At 43.4% G+C, this 19,560-nt stretch overlaps 1 protein-coding gene across 1 annotated transcript in view; it reads left to right on the top strand.

Annotated features, from left to right (window-relative positions):
* KANSL1 (KAT8 regulatory NSL complex subunit 1) overlaps positions 1-19,560 on the top strand; it is a 185,620-nt gene that overhangs the window by 131,983 nt on the left and 34,077 nt on the right. Inside the window, exon 5 of the mRNA XM_065422791.1 lies at positions 18,066-18,170. Within this exon, the coding sequence (XP_065278863.1) occupies positions 18,066-18,170 (105 nt within the window). The remainder of the gene's footprint in view (positions 1-18,065; positions 18,171-19,560) is intronic.

Here is a 19,560-nt window from a genome sequence, read left to right as displayed (position 1 = left end):
CGCATGGCCCCACAGTATGCCAACATTTTTATGGCTGACTTAGAACAACGCCACCTCAGCTCTCGTCCCCTAACGCCCCTACTCTACTTGCGCTACATTGATGACAACTTCATCATCTGGACCCCTGGAAAAGAAGCCCTTGAGGAATTCCACCATGATTTCTACAATTTCCATCTCACCATCAATCTCCGTCTGGACCAGTCCACACAAGTGATCCACTTCCTGGACACTACAGTGCTAATAAGCGATGGTCACATAATCACCACCTTATACCGGAAACCACCTGACCGCTATACATACTTGCATGCCTCCAGCTTTCATCCAGACCACATCACATGATCCATTGTCTACAGTGAAGCTCTAAGATACAACCGCATTTGCTCCAATCCCTCAGACAGAGACAAACACCTACAAGATCTCTATCAAGCGTTCTTAAAACTACAGTACTCATCTGCTGAAGTGAAGAAACAGATTGACAGAGCCAGAAGTCACCTACTACAAGACCGGCCCAACAAAGAAAGTAACAGAATGCCACTAGCCGTTACCTTCAGCCCCCAACTAAGACCTCTCCAGCGCATCATCAAGGATCTACAACCTATCCTGGAGGACGATCCCTCACTCTCACAGATCTTGGGAGACAGGCCAGTCCTCACTTACAGACCGCCCCCCAACCTGAAGCAAATACTCACCAGCAACCGTACACCACACAACAAAAATACTAACCCAGGAACCTATCCTTGCAACAAAGCCCGTTGCCAACTCTGTCCACATACCTTTTCGAGGGACACCATCATAGGACCTAATCACATCAGCCACACCATCAGAGGCTTGTTCACCTGCACATCTACCAATGTGATATATGCCATCATGTGCCAGCAATGCTGCTCTGCTATGTACATTGGCCAAACCGGACAGTGTCTACGCAAAAGAATAAATGGACACAAATCAGACATCAAGAATTATAACATTCAAAAACCAGTCAGAGAACACTTCAACCTCCCTGGTTGCTCAGTTACAGAGCTAAAAGTCACAATTCTCCAACAAAAAAAACTTCAAAAACAGCCTCCAACGAGAAACTGCAGAACTGGAATTAATTTGCAAACTGGACACCATTAAATTAGGCTTGAATAAAGACTGGGAGTGGATGGGTCATTACACAAAGTAAAAACTATTTCCTCATGCTAATTTTCCCCCTACTGTTACTCACACCTTCTTGTCAACTGTTTGAAATGGGCCATCCTGATTATCACTACAAAAGTGTTTTTTTTTTTTTTCCTCCTGCTGATAATAGCCCACCTTAATTGGTCTCATTAGAGTTGGTATGGCAACACCCATTTTTTCATGTTCTCGGGGTGTGTGTGTGTGTGTGTGTGTGTGTGTGTGTGTATTTCTACTGTATTTTCCACTGCATGCATCCGATGAAGTGGGTTTTAGCCCACGAAAACTTATGCCCAAATAAATGTTAGTCTCTAAGGTGGCACAATTACTCCTTCTTTTTGCTGATACAGACTAACATGGCTTCCACTCTGAAACCTGTGTGACAGCTGTTATAGCAAGTTGTTTTTTCTTGTGGGAGTAGTTGAGGGTGAGTATAAAGACCAGCAGAGCAAGAGAATTCTGGGGCAGAAGAAACAGATCTGTACTTAATGCCCAAAAGGATGTGACTTATTAGTGTGTGTTAGACTATCAGACGGTACAAACTTTTAAAGTACCGTAGCATCAATATATGGGGCTTTGGAAATTGGGGAAGATTCCGCTGGGGGAATCCAGCATAAATATGTAGCACTTCATGGGGTGAAGGGGCAAAAAAGAGAAGAGGGCGATTCTTACATAAGTGTTGAAAGAGAAGGTAAACGGGAGGAAGAGACTGTAATAAGAAAATAGTACAATTAGGATATTTCAGGTCTAAGTGCAGCTGCTTTTATTTGGAAACAGACTGACATAAGTTTGCTTCCTGTGGGTTATAGTGTCATACTTGTCTTTATACAAAACTTCCACTGTGCTTTTCCATAAGCTTTAGTGGTCTGTGTGAAATGTAAACTTGAGAGGCAAACTAGGAGCCATGCTCATGGAAAATTTTTAAACTTGAAAGCAGGAAGTAAATGGGAGAGATGGAAGATTTGTCATCCCATTCCAGACATCCGCCCTAGAGAAGAGCAGGCTTTGTTTTTTGAGTGATCAGAGTGGAGCTAATGTTCTTTACACTGTGCAGACTAGCACAAATGTCTGTGGTGGTGCAGCTTTTCCTATTTTGCTTGAGATGGCATTTCCATAGGGCTTCCCCTTCCTCAATTTCATCTCCCCCCCTCCCCCCCCATATTTGGGAGCTAATTTTAGTACTCCTGGAAAATAAATGACTCTAGGTTCTAACTTGAAGTGCTGAGTGAATTTCCACCCCCCAGTTCTGCCCAACACCTATGCAGGTTTTTTTTGGTGGGCACTCATACCCATTCACATGCAAACCCAGGTCTCTAGAGTAGGAAACCCCAGTATGAGCATCAGTGTATTACTTGCTGCCTTGGAGCTATTCTTTCAGTTGTCATAATGTGGGACGCTGCTTGTGTGGGCATCCGTTGATACATTTGACAAACAGCAGGTTAAATGGAGGCAGCCAGTCAGGCCTGGTGGTCTGGTGATGACATGTTCTGTTCAGGCCCCAAGATTCCCTGTGCATCAAGGGCAGGGGTTACTGGAGTGGCAACACGCTTTGCCCCGGCCAAGGGAGCCACCTAATGTTGTTACTGGTTAGAGTGCCATTCAGTGGATCTGGTACAAACTACACCCATCTCTTATCTTTCTGGATGAAATCAGATGGTGGTCCAAGGACTAGCGGGTGAGGGGGACATGAAAGTTTCTTGTACATATATATATATGGGAGGTGCATTTAAACGGCTGCTATAATTGTATAGACTAGAATCAAGTGCCTTTCCTATTCAAAGTATTGCAGTGTTTAACCAAACACAAATTTTGTGCAGAGACTCTAGATGTGGTAACCATTCTGTACGAAGGGACAGCATACCCACAGCCTGGCACGTCTAGAGTGATTGAACTCAGAAGTATTTGTCACCAATTTTAATCATGATTTAGATCAACAAGCAGGAAATCTTGATTTAAATCATCAATTTTAATCATGTTATGCTAAACATAAGTACTACTTAGTTATTTTCCAAAAAGTTTGATTCTGATTGGTTGGTAACCATTCAGACAGGTTGATTTGCAGCTAAATATAGCGTTTACACTAAATTTGGTATTTCTTTTGTGCTAACCAGGATAGGGGGGAGAGAAATAGCGATAGGGGAAGGATGTGTATTTACAAATATGTATTAGCAATTATAGAACATAACTTAAAATATTTAGATTCTTAATTTTTACATTTTTTATGTTAGAATGTTGCATTTCTTATTGTATCAAACTCTATTTGGATGGATATTCAAATTCAATTAAATATGCACAAGCATATTTGCATAAAATATGCATTTTAGAATGTTTTTATTACGTAAAGCACACTCAAATGTTCAGGATACATAAGGAAAAACGTTTATCTGGAAGTTTGTCAAAAGATGTTTTGCATATAAAATTGACTTATTAAACAAAGGGCAGTATATCTGGTTAGTGAATTGAACTGGTTCTCATTTTCTCACATCTTTTATTCAGAGATTGGAAGGGGAAAATAATCTTTCCTTCCTTTACAACTTTGTGGTTTCTCAACTTTGAATAAACTAGTCATTGGACTGAACTAGTTGAATAAACTGAAATGAAGAACATGTTCTCTCTCTACCTGCAGAAGAGGCTACTGCTGTCAAAAACTGGCTTAGTACTTCAGTATGCTCTGGTTCCAGGTGCTTAGCCAGTGACTTCCACCAATCCAGTGATTTGAGTTTCTTTAAATCTTGGCAACCAAACGTACTGCATTATATTTTAAATAGATTATAGCAAATGTAGGCCTTAACATAGGTTGTCATAACTTCAAATTTAATTTTAAATAGGTTTGTGTGTTAAATTTAAACCTATATTTAATTTTAATCAAAACATTGTATTTAAAAATGGATGTATTACTTTTTAAATACATTTTTATCTATCCTTGTCGGAACTTGTCCCAACCCCATTCTCCCCCCCGCGCGCCGCCCCCCCCCCCCCCCAAAAAAAAAAAAAAAAAGAGAGAGAGAGCCTGGGAGGCTGTGAAGGGGCAGAGGAGTGGTCCTGTTCCCCAGGCAGTCAGTAGGCTCTCGGGAGAGGAAGCTTTCTGCCCTCTCCTCTCACTTGCAGGAGCGACTGGGATGGAAATTCTGATTTGTCATACAGAACTACTTGGAAGTTGATAAAGAGGAGAGATGGGAAAGAACCTTTACGCAGGGCCCAGAGACAGCTCTGTGGTAGAAATGCCAACACTTCCCCCTTCTCAATAGCTGGCACTAGCAAGGAGGCTGGTTTTTCTTGTCAGGATATTTGCTCCTGGTCTATGTCAGTATGCCCCCTCCCTGTGTCTCTTCCTTTTTTTTTTATCTGCGTCTAGGTGGTAGAGGTTTAGTTCTCTAGCATATGAATTCAGTGGCACAGAATTCCCCCAGGAGTAACCTGTTCTCTGGGTAAATGGAGGATGTGAAATGAGAAGGAAATGGGATGTGCCCATGAAGTAATTTACTGAGGATGGGATGATTTAGTTGGGAATTGGTCCTGCTTTGAGCAGGGGGTTGGACTAGATGACCTCCTGAGGTCCCTTCCAACCCTGATATTCTATGATTCTATGAGGAGCTGCTCTGTCGGCAGGTCCTCTTCTCTCTCCCCTTGTACTAAGTGCTGCAGTAATTCAGTAGGATCCCTGCTGAGCCAACACTGAGCAATTTGGCAGTTTTTGTTCTAGAGGCTACCAGTGCTTAGGACTGTCACAGAATGTGCCTGGTCACTTGTCCACAGAGAACAGGAGTTGGAGCTACTTATGCTTGTGATACAGGAAACTTTTCATTAGGAATAGCTACAGTCGCTGTATCAGATTTTTCTGGCCAGCAATGGCTAATACCCTCTTGAATTTGACCAATTTTAGTAGCTTCTCTCTGCTCTGAAGGGAAGGAAACTATAGCCCAGGCCCTGCTGAATACCATCCACCTGTTGGCATGTTAATAGTTTGTTCTGCAGAAGCTAAGTTTCACCCATGAGTCAAACTTGGCTTATTTCAGTAATGGCGATTTCTAATGTTTTTGTAACACCCCTGTTGTGTGTTCAGAATCACAATACGTATTGTACTCTAACGAGAATGATTGGTTAGAGCATGGGACTAGGACACCAGATTGAATACTCACTGTCTCATCAGTGACTTGCTTTGTGATCTTGAGCAAGTAACTTCAGCTCCAGTCTTGCCCTAGTGCAAAAGCCCCAGCCTCTGTGCTTTTTTCTGGGGAGTTACTCAGGGCTTGGAGAAGGAGTCTCTTTCCAGGATGCTCCCAGATCTCTGTAGCTATCACTCTTGTCTCTGTTGCCTCCAGCAATGTTCAGAGAGCTCCCATAGACCGACCGAACTGTGAAAAAAGCAACCCAATGAGTTTTTGGATTTTATTGGGTTTTCCTGTCCAAACCCCCCCCCCCCCCATCTCCTTAGCTGTCTGTCTTTCGGAAGTATTTACATTTTTAGAGCCTAGTGTTTCTAGTATCAACTTGAACCTGTGAATGAAAAATTTAATTCTTCTGAAAGTCAAAAAGAAACATTGATTTTTGTTCCTTTTGAGGGAATGAGTGCTTGTCTACACTAGGGTTTTTGCCCTGATGTACATCAGTAGTGCAAATCCCTAGTATAGATATGCTGTATTGGTGGAAATACTTTTAAAACACTGCTGCGGTATGTACGAGTTGGCTGTATAGCGCTATTTCCAAATTTAAAACAGCCCAAATGTTTATGGAACTGTCTAGAAATCTAGATGGATCTAGTGCAGTGGTTCTCAGCCCAGGGGCCGCTTGCAGTCCAGTCAGCACACAGCTGCGGCCCACGTGACTTCCTTAAGGCGGTACAGGCAGTGTGTATGTGATTTTATTTATATAGTGGTGGATTGCGACCCACAATGGTAAATATGTTGAGAACCGCTGATCTAGCGGATGCAGTCCTAGGTGATTAAAGTGAAGAGCATGGCTAGTGGGTGGAATCAACTATCATTGGATGTTACAGAGGGGAGTGGGTGAGTTGAACTTCCTCAAGATGGGCAGTGCATCTAACATGGTTCTATATATAAAGCTGGCTCTACTCTATAAATCCCTTCAACTTAGAGAATGTTGAGCTCTTAAGATTCTTTTCAGTGAGAAATCTTCAACTTGGACACACTATTGGGAGAAGATTCCATCTGAGAATGCAAACTATGACTAAGCCTTTTGCCATTTGTTCAGACAACAGCAAAATAACTTCTCAGGTGAAACCATCCTAAATTTAAAAAAGAACAGGAGTACTTGTGGCACCTTAGAGACTAACAAATTTATTTGAGCATAAGCTTTGTTATGTAAATTTGTTATGTATGGGTGTAAAAGGTACCAGTCAAAATAATAACACAATTCAGTCAAAAATTCTGCAACCGCCATCAGGCTCTGCATAGCTGATTGCCATGGAGGAGGAGAACATAGCAAGCATTTTACACAATGAAAGACTTCAGAAAGAGAGCCTAAGATTACAAAAGCAATTGAAGGAGATTTCAGATGGACTTGATAGATTAGAAGCAGCTGACACTACTGTCATGGTCTCTGTGGAAATCTGGCTGGATCTGGAATCACACAAGGACAAAATTGAACAATGATTCGGAGGAGCAGTAGAATCTCTGGTTACTTAGCCAACATAATTTGATTCCATATTGATCATAGGTTGAGCCTAGAACAAGAATGAGGCTTAAAGTATGGTTGCGGTAGAAAGAGTCCTGAATTCCTTTTTTTTACTCTTACATTTAAAATTGAACTTCCAGATTTCTATTCCAAATCTACATTTTTAAAGGAAACTGCAGAATATCGTTGCATCAAAATAGAGCAAAATTGTGAAGTAAATCGTGGAAGACGACAGGGTAGTTAAATTCAGAATATCAATTTTTACAAGGTCTGTAGTGCTGTCAGGCCAGCTCAGCGTCAGTCAGCTGTGTTTTCACCATATTTGGATGGTTGAATTGAAACTTTGTAGTAAGCTGTATGCTGGAAAGACCAAATATATTAAGTCTGTATGTATTTATGGGGAAGTTCAAAGGCTTGTAGGCCTAGCTAGTAGCAAACTTGAGACTTGGGGGTTTTGTAACTTTTTTTTAAAATGTACAGATAGAATTGCAATGTCTTCTGTGATGGGTTCCCCCTGGGTACCACCGAGCCCTCTGACTCCCCTCCTCTCACGCTGTGCTGCTGTGACAAACTAACCTTCTCCTGGTCCTACACTCCCACCAGCATTCACACAGGCAGGGACACACACAGCTGCAGTTACATGTAGACTCTGACCAGCCACTACATAAACCAACAATAAAGAGGTTACAGCCAAGATAACCCCCAGCCTAAGACCCCAGAGCTGTACTGTCCTGCTCTGGTCAAAGCCCCGACCAGTATTAATTTATTATTCAATTCGCTCCTCCCTCAATGTGGAGAGGAATATGCAACAAGCATGTGTTAACCAAGCTGAGATTTTCTCCAGATGCTTCACTTTAAAGGCACACTGGTTTAGATAAAGCAAAAAAGTTTATTAACTACAAAAGATAGATTTTAAGTGATTACAAATGATAGCAAACAGATCAAAACAGATTAACTAGTAAATAAACAAAACCGCAAACTAAGCCTAAAACACTAGAAAGGTTGGATATGAATTAGCAATTCCTCACCCTGGCTGCTGATACAAGCAGTCTACCAAGTTTCCATACACAGGCTAGAAATCGCTTTAGCCTGGGACCAGCACTTCCCTCAGTTCAGTCTTTGTTCCTCAGGTGTTTCCAGAAGTTCTTTGTGTGGAGAGTGAGGTCCCTTGATGATATCACACGCCACCTTATATAGCTTTACCATATGCCAGGAACCCTTTGTTCCAAAAACAGTTCCCAGCCCAGTTTGTGGAAAAATACAGGTACCCAAAATGGAGTTCAGTATCATGAAATCTGGTCACATGACTTTGCTGAGTCATAGCAGCCATCACAGGCTGGCTGAAACGTTTACAGTAAGGCTGTTGATTAATCGCAGTTAACTTGTGCGATTAACTCAATACTTAATCGCAATTAATCACACTGTTAAACAATAGAATACCAATTTAAATTTATTAAATATTTTGGATGTTTTTCTACCTTTTCAAATATATTGATTTCTATTACAACACAGAATATTAAGTGTACAGTGCTCACTATATTATTATTTTGGTTTACTAATATTTGCACTGTAAAAATGATAAAGTATTTTTCAGTTCACCTCATACAAGTACTGTAGTGCAATCTCTTTATCATAAGTGTGACTTACAAATGTAGATTTTTTTGTTTGTTACATAACTGCACTCAAAAACAAAACAATGTAAAACTTTAAAGCCTACAAGTCCACTCAGTCCTACTTCTCATTCAGCCAATCTCTAAGACAAACAAATTTGTTTACATTTACGGGAGATACTGCTGCCTGCTTCTTATTTACAATGTCACCTGAAAGTGAGAACAGGCATTCTCTTTTTGTAGCTGACGTTTCAAGGTATTTACGTGCCAGATATGCTAAACATTCGTATGCCCCTTTGTGCTTTGGCCACCATTCCAGAGGGGACACTTCCATGCTGATGATGCTCGTTTAAAAAAAGTGTTAATTAAATGTGTGACTGAACTCAGATGCAGAAACTACAGAAGAAAGAAAAACTAACCTTCTGCTGGTGGCATCTGACCCAGATGATGAAAATGAACATGCGTCGGTCTGCTCTGCTTTGGATCGTTATCGAGCAGAACCCATCATCAGCATGGACGCATGTCCTCTGGAATGGTGGTTGAAGCATGAAGGGACATATGAATTTTTAGCACATCTGACATATAAATATCTTGCAATGCTGGCTACAACAGTGCCATGCTAAAGCCTGTTCTCACTTTCAGGTGACATTATAAACAAGAAGCGGGCAGCATTATCTCCTGCAAATTGTAACCAGACTTGTTTGTTGAAGTGATTGGTTGAAGTAGGACTGAGTGGACTTGTAGCCTCTAAAGTTTTACATTTTTATTTTTTGAATGCAGCTATTTTTTGTACATAATTCTACATTTGTAAGTTCAACTTTCATGATAAAGAGATAGCACTACAGTACTTGTATTAGGTGAATTGAAAAATACTATTGTTTTTTACAGTGCAAATATTTGTAATAAAAAATAGTGAGCACTGTACACTTTGTATTATGTGTTGTAATTGAAATCAATGTCTTTTAAAATGTAGAAAATATCCAAAAATATTTAAAAATGGAATTCTATCATTGTTTAACAGTGTGATTAATTGCGCGATATATTTTTTTAATCGCTTGACAGCCCTGGTTTACAGTCGGGTTCTCAAACTTCATTGCACTGTAACCCCCTTCTAACAAAAATTACTTCACAACCCCAAGAGGGGAGACTAAAGCCAGAGCCCAAGGGCTTCAGCCTCAGGCAGTGGGCTTTTGCCTGGGCAGTGGGGCTTGGGCTTCAACTTGGCTTTGGCTTCAGCCCTGGGCACCAGAAAGTCTAAGCCAGTCTTGGCGAACCCATTAAAATGGGGTTACGACCTGTGTTCCCTGTAAGCTGTGCGCTTGGGCGGCCGCCCATGAGAGATTCAAGTGCCGTGCAGTTGATTAACAGAGCCACGCACATCCAGCCGGCAACATGTTCAGGTGCCCCTCCCCCACTGCTGCTTTGCGGTGACATTGCTCGTGCAGCTGCTCCTGGGACCCTCTTGCTGGCTGTGCAGAGGCTGGTGGTAGAAAGGAGGGTGCTAATGTCAGGGTGTCCCCCTCCCCCAGCCTCTGTACCCCATCTCCACAGAACAGGGTAGAGGAGACGGGGCTCAGGACTCGCAGCAGCTCTACGGTCTGAACAAGCCTTTGGGTGAGTGAGCGAGTGCCTTAAATAGACAGCACACGTTCTCTGAGACTTCCCCAGCAATGCGCGCGCGCACACTTTGTCTCTCCCCTGCCCATGTACCCCATCTCCACAGAGTGGGGGAGGAGGGACATGGTTCAGGAGGAGGAGAGCCTTCAATGTGTGCCTTAAAGAGACAGCGGACGGGCGTGTCTCAGGAACTTCCTCAGCAGCCAGCACACACCCAGTCTGTGTCTCACACCTCCCAACACTCTTATTGTTGTTACTACTTGGTACTTCCTGCAATGCGCACATATTCTCTGTAATTTTATTCTTTCAAAGTGTGTTGCTTTAATTTTTTGACTGGTCTGTGCATTTCATAATTTATTTCTCTTACACTTAAATTTAATTCTTTGAGTAGTAAGTTCTAAAATGCCTAATTTGTACTGGCTGGAGTAATTATCCCTATTGGTAACTTTTTAAAAATAATATATATTATATCTAGGTTTTTTGTTTCTACTGGTGACGCACAGCTGCACATTACCTTAGTGCACATAACAAAATTTATTCCGCACATGGGTGGGAAAAAATTAGAGGGAACATTGGTCGTCACTAGGGTGACCAGACAGCAAGTGTGAAAAAATCAGGATTGGGTTGGGGGGGGCTATAGGTGCCTATATAAGACACAGCCCCAAATATTGGGACTGGCCCTTTAAAATCTGGACATCTGGTCACCCTCGTCATGACCTACTTTGGGGTCCCGACCCACAGTTTGAGAACCGCTGCACAGGAAGGCTAAGCTGTTCCACAGCCCATTGTCTTTGTTGATGAGCCATTGGCAGTCTCTAGCTTTACCATTGTTGTACCTGAAAGGCTACCTCTGGGTGTTTTCCAGAGTAAGCACATTTGAAATACAGATCCGTAGTCAGTATTCATAACTTCGGATACAAAAATGATATATGCATATAAACGGATAATCATATTCAGCAAATCATAGCTTTTCCAGTGACACCTTACATGACTCATCTTATATAAATTTCATCATCATAATACAACTATGAAGGATATGGGCTGCAGTGTCGCATCTTCATATTGGACATATCGTGTCTGCTTATTATGTTTGGGGGAATAAATGTGCTTATGAAGTAAATTGCATAATATGTGTCTGTCTTCATTTCATAAAACCTTCTTGGGCATCTCTCACATTGCTAGGTTTTATTAGAGAAAATGACAACTCTACCCATGAACATAGCTGTTGGCACACAGGCAAATTCTTTTTCAAAAATTTTTTCCCCTCCTTGCAACAGTAGTATACCGGCTCCACTGTTAGCAGAGTACTCTGAGGCGGAGGGGACAGTGAATTTACACACCCACCCTCTCTCTCTCTCTCTCTCTCTCTCTCTCAAGTTTTCTTACTTGTAAGAGATCTCACATGGGAGTGGGAGTAGTAAGGCATAATTTAATTTTTTTTTATGGTCTTTGCATGAAAATATCTGCTCTTACGGGCTTGACTCAAATGTAAAGAGGTTGAGTGAAACTGCGTCTTGGAAAGCAGGTAGGGAGGGGCTGGAGTAATTTTTACCTCTGCAGTCTGTGTTCAAATTGTTTCTCAGTTCAGACACATGGGTTTATTATACTATGTCTATTCTTAGTCTAGTTCAGGCCTGCACAACATGCGGCCCGCGTGGGCTCACTGTGCGGCCCGCGGGGGGTGAGTAGGCAAGCGGCGGGTGAGGGAGGGGTCTGAGGAGGCGAGCGGGCGGGCAGTGGCAGGGGGGCAGGTGAGCCGGCGGCTGAGGTGGCGAGCAGGCGGGTAGTGGTGGGGGGGCAGGTGAGCCGGGGGCAGGGGAGGGGGGGCTGAGGAGGCAAGCGGGCAGGCAGTGGTGGGGGTGCAGGTGAGCCAGCGGCAGGGGAGGGGGGGCTGAGGAGGCGAGCGGTGAGTTGGTGGCTGACCTGGTCTACTGATCTGGTCTGGCTCCCATCCCCTCTCCAAGGGTTGCAGCCAGGGCCGGCTCCAAGGTTTTTGCCGCCCCAAGCAGCAAAAAAAAAAAAAAAGCCGTGATCACGATCTGCGGCACTTTGGCTCTACCGCCCCCGCTTCAATCTTCCGCGGCAATTTGGCGGCTGGTCCTTCGCTCCGAGAGGGAGTGAGGGATCCGCCGCCGAATTGCCGCCAAAGAGCTGGACATGTCGCCCCTCTCCGTTGGCCGCCCCAAGCACCTGCTTGCTGGGCTGGTGCCTGGAGCCAGCCCTGGTTGAAGCTGTCTGGAGGTGCCTGCCTTCCATGCCTGCCTCATTCACACCTCATTCATTCAACAGGGCAATTGATTACAATGTGGGGGGGAAGATCTTATTCTACTTCTAGCAAAAAGACATTTTTCTTTTACCTTAATTATACTACCTTAGGAGCCCGCTATAACATATTGCAAAGGTTCAATACCGCTGTTTTGGTGGGACGGCGCTGGGGAAGGAGGGTTTGTTTCCGCGGGGCAGGTGGTGCTGGGGGGAGTGTTTCGGGGGGGGCTGGGCGGCTCTGGGGGGGTGTTTAGGCGGCGCTGGGGGGTGGGGGGGGTTCAGCGGGGCCGGGGGGTTTTGGCCCTCAGCTGTTTTCTTTGGAGTAATATGGCCCTCGCCGCTTTACGAGTTGTGCAGGCCTGGTCTAGTTGCTTGGTGGTTATGGTGGTAGTGTAACATGCATACAGTTATGTGACCAATTTGGAGTTGCTAATCTGGAAGAAACCCAGGGATTTTGTTCTGAATGGTGGTTGGAAGCGGGGGGAAGAGGGGTTCTGAAACAGTTATTGGGAGGAACTTGTTGCCAGAAAAAGTGAATTGCAGCAGTTACCCCAAACACATCTCCTATTAAAGCTTGGGCTAGCTCAGTGGGTCAGATTTATACTAGGGTGTGAAGATGATGACTACAGTCTCCGTGTGAGGAGCTCAGTCGAAGGCTTGGTCTACACTAGGGTGGTGGTGGGTGGGGGGGGGGGGGGGATCGACCCAAGATGCGCAACTTCAGCTATGAGATTAGCGTAGCTGAAGTCAACATATCTTAGATCGACTTACCTCCCATCCTCACGGTGCGGGATCGACTTCCGCCACTCCCCGTTGACTCCGCTTCCGCCTCTCGCCATGGTGGAGTACAGGAGTTGACGGCACAGCGATTGGGGATCGATTTATTGCGTCCGATAAATCGATTTCCCCAATAGATCGATCACTACCCGCTGATCCGGTGGGTAGTGTAGACGTACCCCAAGACTGTGGCGCTTCTGATGGAACTTTGCATTCTACTGCCCCCTTCCCACCCAATATCACTTTGTCTGAGGCTGATTGATGCTATAGGAGTATGAGCACCATGCTTCTGGGAAATGTCATGTTCTCAGATGGGGTATACAGATGGGTTCCAGTTAATCCCATAGTTATTAATAAAACCTGCACAGGGAAGACGTAATTAGACTAACTAGTAAATGTGAGGGGGAACCATCAAATTTCTTGTCTGCAAAGTGCCTAGCATGTTTCTGGGTGCTTTAAAAAAAGTAATACTAAGTCCCTGATAGGGCTCACATGATTCCCTCTACTTTTCCTGCTTTAAAGAGTTGAACTGTAATGTCAATTAATGATCTTATCCCTACCTATTATTACAAAGAAGAGTAAATCATTGATGCTTGAAAAAGTAAAATAAAACACCCAACCATCTAAAGGAAGGGTGCCATTCTGATAGTGTGATAAATTCTATAGGGTGTTGATGAAAGAAATCTAGCCAATTCCCACAGCCCAGTTCAGGATATAGTGCCTGAGAGAGAATGTAAGGTAGGAATTGGTAATAAATATCCTATATGGAAGCTTAAAAAAAAAAGATATAGTTTCAAAGTTTTAAATGAAGGTTTTTAGAACATCAAATTTTATTTTAAAATAGGCTTCCTCTCCCCTGCATTCCACATGGTGAGCTGCATTCTTAAAGCTTTTGTATATTAGTCAGAGAAGCTCAATCTGATGACAACAATACAATGGCAGGTTCAACTGAGAGACTATTCAGGTACTGAGAATGAAATGACGATTGACATTTTAAAAAAAAATTTGCAAATCAATTACTATTAATAAATATCAAAGGTGCTAGACCTGATCATTGCAGTTTTCCTGGAACTCACAGAACAGTTCTGCTCATCCACTTCTGTTCTTACTCCGGATGAATTGAAGATTAGTAAAGCCCTTTATAACCCTGACTTTTCCTGCCTCCTCACTTTCGCTTTCCCTGAGCAAAACAAAGGGCACACAAATCCATGAGCGCCAGGAGAAGAAAAAAGACTTCCCTTGGATCTCCAACACACCATTCTCCAGTGCCAGTCTCACTGTTGCTAGCTCCATGCCAGTTTTCCTCTACCTGACCTACCTCCCTGTTGCTGGTTCCCAACCTCAGGTGAGTTTGGAACTGGTTACAGAAGGTGACGGGTCACTTTGGGTAGATCAACGTTTAGGGTGGCTGGGAGAAGAAGCACAGCAGTATTTAATCATTTCTAGAATTCCAGAAGCCAGCATCTCCCCATCCCTTCTCAGCCCAGCCACCCTCCTGACACTCCCAGAAAACCATAGAAATTAATAAATTAACATCCACCCTGGACATTGGGTAGTTTCCTTAGGGGTAATAAGGAAGGAGGGAGATGGAAGAATAGAGGCAGCCAGAACTGCTAGTCAGAAACCATCTACCCCTTGTATTTAAACATGCTTATCTCATTACATGATTTTTACATAAATTAATTACTAGATTATGGGTCGCCACCATGATTTTCTGGAAACCCAGTGGACTGCTGTTCTAGATCTGATTCCCTCAAGCCATGATGTTAGGCTCCTAGAAAGGCCCAAATATGGGATCAGTGCCATCGATACAGCTAAGATGCAGTTGTTGCTACACTAAATGTCCATGCAAGGGCTTGTGGCGCGCTCTGGGAGGATGCAGGTGTTGGCACAGGATCCAGGAGTGGAGGGAGGGAGGAATGATGGCAGTGAAGTTTGGGCCTGAGTTTTGGTGTGGAAAAGTGCAGCCAGTATAAGTGTGCAGTTAAAAAATAAATAACTTGGCAATAATAAGGGACCATGCTCATGGCCACAGAGTTATTCTTTGGACTTGGGGGCATTTTTGCTCTTCCCTGGCCTTAATGGCCTTGTCCCTGGAAAACTAGAGCTCTGATCGCTTGTGTGGCAACACGTAGTGGGGCCTTCAAGTGGCTGATCCGTGTCCGGTATCTTCATTCCAAGTAGCCCTGCCTGCATCCTAGGGAAGGACCAGTCACCTCCATGACCAGAGATGACCATTGTCCTAATTTGCCTTCACCTCATAGTATATTTATGCCTTTAAGGCTCTCCACGTGCTCCCACCACCCTCACAAGCTTTATCGTCGTCCTGGTCTCCTTATTGCTGCCCCTTCACTACTGTTATCCTTTTGTTTCCAGTTTCTTGTTGTCATCTTTAAGTTCTGTTTACCTGGGGGGGGGGTGTGGCGCATATAGGAGCCAATATGGTCCTTGTGCCTGACCTCTCACCTCTCCCTCTTGCTTCCCAGTTAGATCTTACCAAAAGGTTTCCTCCTCTTTTCTCTCTCTCTTTCTCTCTCTTCCCCCCCCCCCCCCCCCCCCGGAATGTTAAATAGGTCATCTTTGTCAACTCCTCATGCACGTACAGCCATGATGAATTATTAGCATCTGCTAAACATAGAGGTAGAATAGTTCTGGCCTTTGATTAAACCCCAAGTGTTATGGGGTAAAAGGGGGAAAAAACAGGAGAGAATAGATATCATTAGAACCCTGATAAAACAACCCTCTCCACCCTGCCATGCCCTACTGGATTTGTAGCTGCTGGTGATTATTTAAATATCAGTAAAAAGAATGAGGAGTACTTGTGGCACCGTAGAGACTAACAAATTTATTTGGGCATAAGCTTTCGTGGGCTAAAAGCCACTCCATGAGATGCATGCTGTGGAAGATACAGTAGGAAGATTTTATATATGTCACACACACACCCACACACCAACTCTAACAAGACTAGTCAATTAAGGTGGCCTATTATCAGCAGGAGGAAAAAAACATTTGTAGGGATAATCAGGATGGCCCATTTCAAACAGTTGACAAGAAGGTGTGAGTAACAGTAGGGGGAAAATTAGCATGGGGAAATAGTTTTTAGTTTGTGTAATGACCCATCCACTCCCAGTCTTTATTCAAGCCTAATTTAATGGTGTCCAGTTTGCAAATTAATTCCAGTTCTGCAGTTTCTCGTTGGAGGCTGTTTTTGAAGTTTTTTTTTGTTGGAGAATTGCCACTTTTCGGTCTGTAATTGAGTGTCCAGGGAGGTTGAAGTGTTCTCCCAACTGGTTTTTGAATGTTACAATTCTTGATGTCTGATTTGTGAATAAAAAAAATTTATTCTTTTGCGTAGAGACTGTCTGGTTTGGCCAGTGTATATGGCAGAGGTGCATTGCTGGCACATGATGGCATATATCACATTGGTAGATATGCAGGTGAACAAGCCTCTGATGGTGTGGCTGATGTGATTAGGTCCTATGATGGTATCCCCTGAATAGATATGTGGACAGAGTTGGCACCGGGGTTTGTTGCAGGATTTGGTTCCTGGGTTAGTGTTTTTGGTGTGTGGTTGCTGGTGAGTATTTGCTTCAGGTTGGGGGGCTGTCTGTAAGCGAGGACTGGCCTGTCTCCCAAGATCTGTGAGAGTGAGGGATCGTCCTTCAGGATAGGTTGTAGATCCTTGATGTTGCGCTGGAGAGGTTTTAGTTGGGGGCTGAAGGTGACGGCTAGTGGCGTTCTGTTACTTTCTTTGTTGGGCCGGTCTTGTAGTAGGTGACTTCTGGATACTCTTCTGGCTCTGTCAATCTATTTCTTCACTTCAGCAGGTGGATATTGTAGTTTTAAGAATGCTTGATAGAGATCTTGTAGGTGTTTGTCTCTGTCTCAGGGATTGGAGCAAACGTGCTTGTATCTTAGAGCTTGGCTTTAGACAATGGCTCGTGTGATGTGGTCTGGATGAAAGCTGTAGGTATGTAGGTAAGTATAGTGGTCAGTAGGTTTCCGGTATAGGGTGGTGTTTGTCACCATCACTTATTAGCACTGTAGTGTCCAGGAAGTGGATCTCTTGTGTGGACTGGTCCAGGCTGAGGTTGATGGTGGGATGGAAATTGTTGAAATCTTGGTGGAATTCCTCAAGGGCGGCTTTTCCATGGGTGCAGATGATGAAGATGACATCAATGAAGCGCAAGTAGAGTAGGGGCATTAGGGGACGAGAGCTGAGGAAGCGTTGTTCTAAGTCAGCCATAAAAATGTTGGCATACTGTGGGGCCATGCGGGTACCCATAGCAGTGCTGCTGACTTGAAGGTATATATTGTCCCCAAATGTGATATAGTTTCAGGTGAGGACAAAGTTCAGCCACCAGGTTTGCCGTGACATTGTTGGGGATATTGTTCCTGATGGCTTATAGTCCATCTCTGTGTGGAATGTTGGTGTAGAGGGCTTCTAATATCAGTGTGTTTCTTTCCTGTATTGGTCTCTGAGAATGCAGCATCCATGGTGAAAATCTGCTCTGAGCTCCTTGTTGGTTGTGGGTTTTTTAGCCAGGGTTTATTGCCTTTGCATTGGCACAGTTGTGACTTTGTCCTCCCCTTTGTCTTGCTGTGATGGAGGATCCACTTTGTATTCTTTATTACAAGAAGCAGTTCTCTTTTCCACTCTACTGAAATGTTCTCTTTGTATTTGCTCACAGACAGCTAGCTGACTCCTCATATATGCAGTGCATCAGAGAGGAGGGGGCAGTATTCAGCAGCCTTGGCTGAGAGGGAGCTGACTGTATGCTATGGGTGGGTCAAAGCCATGGGTTCTGCACCAGTTTAACTTAGATGACATGAAAATCTAGGCAGCAGGGATTCTGTTTGGCATCCTGTTTGAATGGTGCTTTGGACACAAACCTGCTGTGGTGGTTTAGGTTTCTGGAGTGTGAAGAAGGGGAAGAGACATGAGACTGAAGAAATCCATCCACCATGGTACAGTAATAATTCTTACATTTTTCTTTCCTCTAGGGGCTGATAGTCCTTGGTGAAGCGTCGTCCCCAGATACTGCAGTAGATGATGCATCCCATCCCCTTAGTGCCGAAGTTAAGCTGGAGCCCGGGACTGACAGACTGGTAAGTGCCAAAGATGGAGAGAAACACAACTAGATACTACAGAAACATGTCTGCAAGTACTGGTGCATGTTGTTTTGGGCGTGTGTCTTGGAAGACAGATTCTTAGACCGTGATGTCTGGAAGCCCTTTGAGGCATGGTGCACTGTTTGGTTAGCTCCCACTTCAAAGGCCTCTTAGTTGGGCTTTACCGGAGAATTGATGGCTGTGAGGAGGGTTTTTTCAGGGGGGTCTGGGTTTAACAGATATGGTGACTTGGACATGGTTTTTAGAACAGCGTTTCCCTCAGAGACCCTTGTAATAAACATTAACATTGATATAGTAGTTGACAAGTGAAAAGCATTCTAAAGACACAAAATTATTCTCTCAGACCTTCTTCCCTCTAGCAAAAATGTCTTGATTGCACACCCAGAGATGGAGGGGCACAAAACTAGTGAATGCTTCTAGAAAAAGTGGCTATTAATCTGTGCTTCAGTTTCACTACCCACAAAGTGGGAATAAATGATACTATGAGATCTACGGATGGGAACTATATGAAGAGCTTAATATTTATTATTTAATATAGAAATGTAGGCCATCGAGACTACAGGTTTCATCATGCAGTGCAGGCTGGCCTAGCTTCATCCTGTAGTCATGTATGGAAATACCTACATACTAAAGATGAGGTTTTGCAAACTGCTTTACAGTACTGTGAGCTACACTTGGACTGACCTCCTCTAGCTCACATACTGGTGGTGGTCGTAGAGCACCTGCTGATAGGGTCTGGTAAGTTTCAAACTGGAGCAAAACTTAGGGGCACCCAAGGAATACATTAATTTTGCCACGTGTTCCAGTTGGTGAGAGTTGCTATCTGTGTGGCTCCAAAATAGTTAATATTAATTTATTTTAACTTATAAATTCACAGAAGAGATGAATATTTCTGCCTGCATGAGGCAGTCGGTTTTAAGCAACCATAGTTTAGAGAGCTCCTTCTGTGGGGTGAATATTAAATAAAACCGATGTTTTCTTGTTGCCACAGTTTTGGAATTTGGCTCCCAAAATAGACAACTTCCAATTATTTTGACCTCCTGTTTTGAAAGCTTCTAGTGTTTAATAAATAAGAAAAATCCAGCTTGAGAAATGTATTAGTTTGATTTAAAGTTATTTCCTTTGTATATTTTGGCATATTATGTTGACAATCTGCATTTTAATGGTTACAAAGGTTTATCATTTTAACTCTCAATGTCTGCTGTCATTAAATAATTGTTTGACATGGGGGTATAATTTCCCACAGAGTGAAAATTTAAATTGCTAAAAATCTAAGAACTTAAAAATAACAATTGATGTAATCTGTCAAAAATATTTTTAAAAAAATCTAATTTTCCAAGCCTACATATAATGGACAACAATACTA

Source organism: Emys orbicularis, chromosome 25 (assembly GCF_028017835.1).
Source record: "Emys orbicularis isolate rEmyOrb1 chromosome 25, rEmyOrb1.hap1, whole genome shotgun sequence".
Classification (NCBI taxonomy): Eukaryota; Metazoa; Chordata; order Testudines; family Emydidae; genus Emys; species Emys orbicularis.
This window is presented reverse-complemented; position numbering and strand designations above follow the sequence as displayed.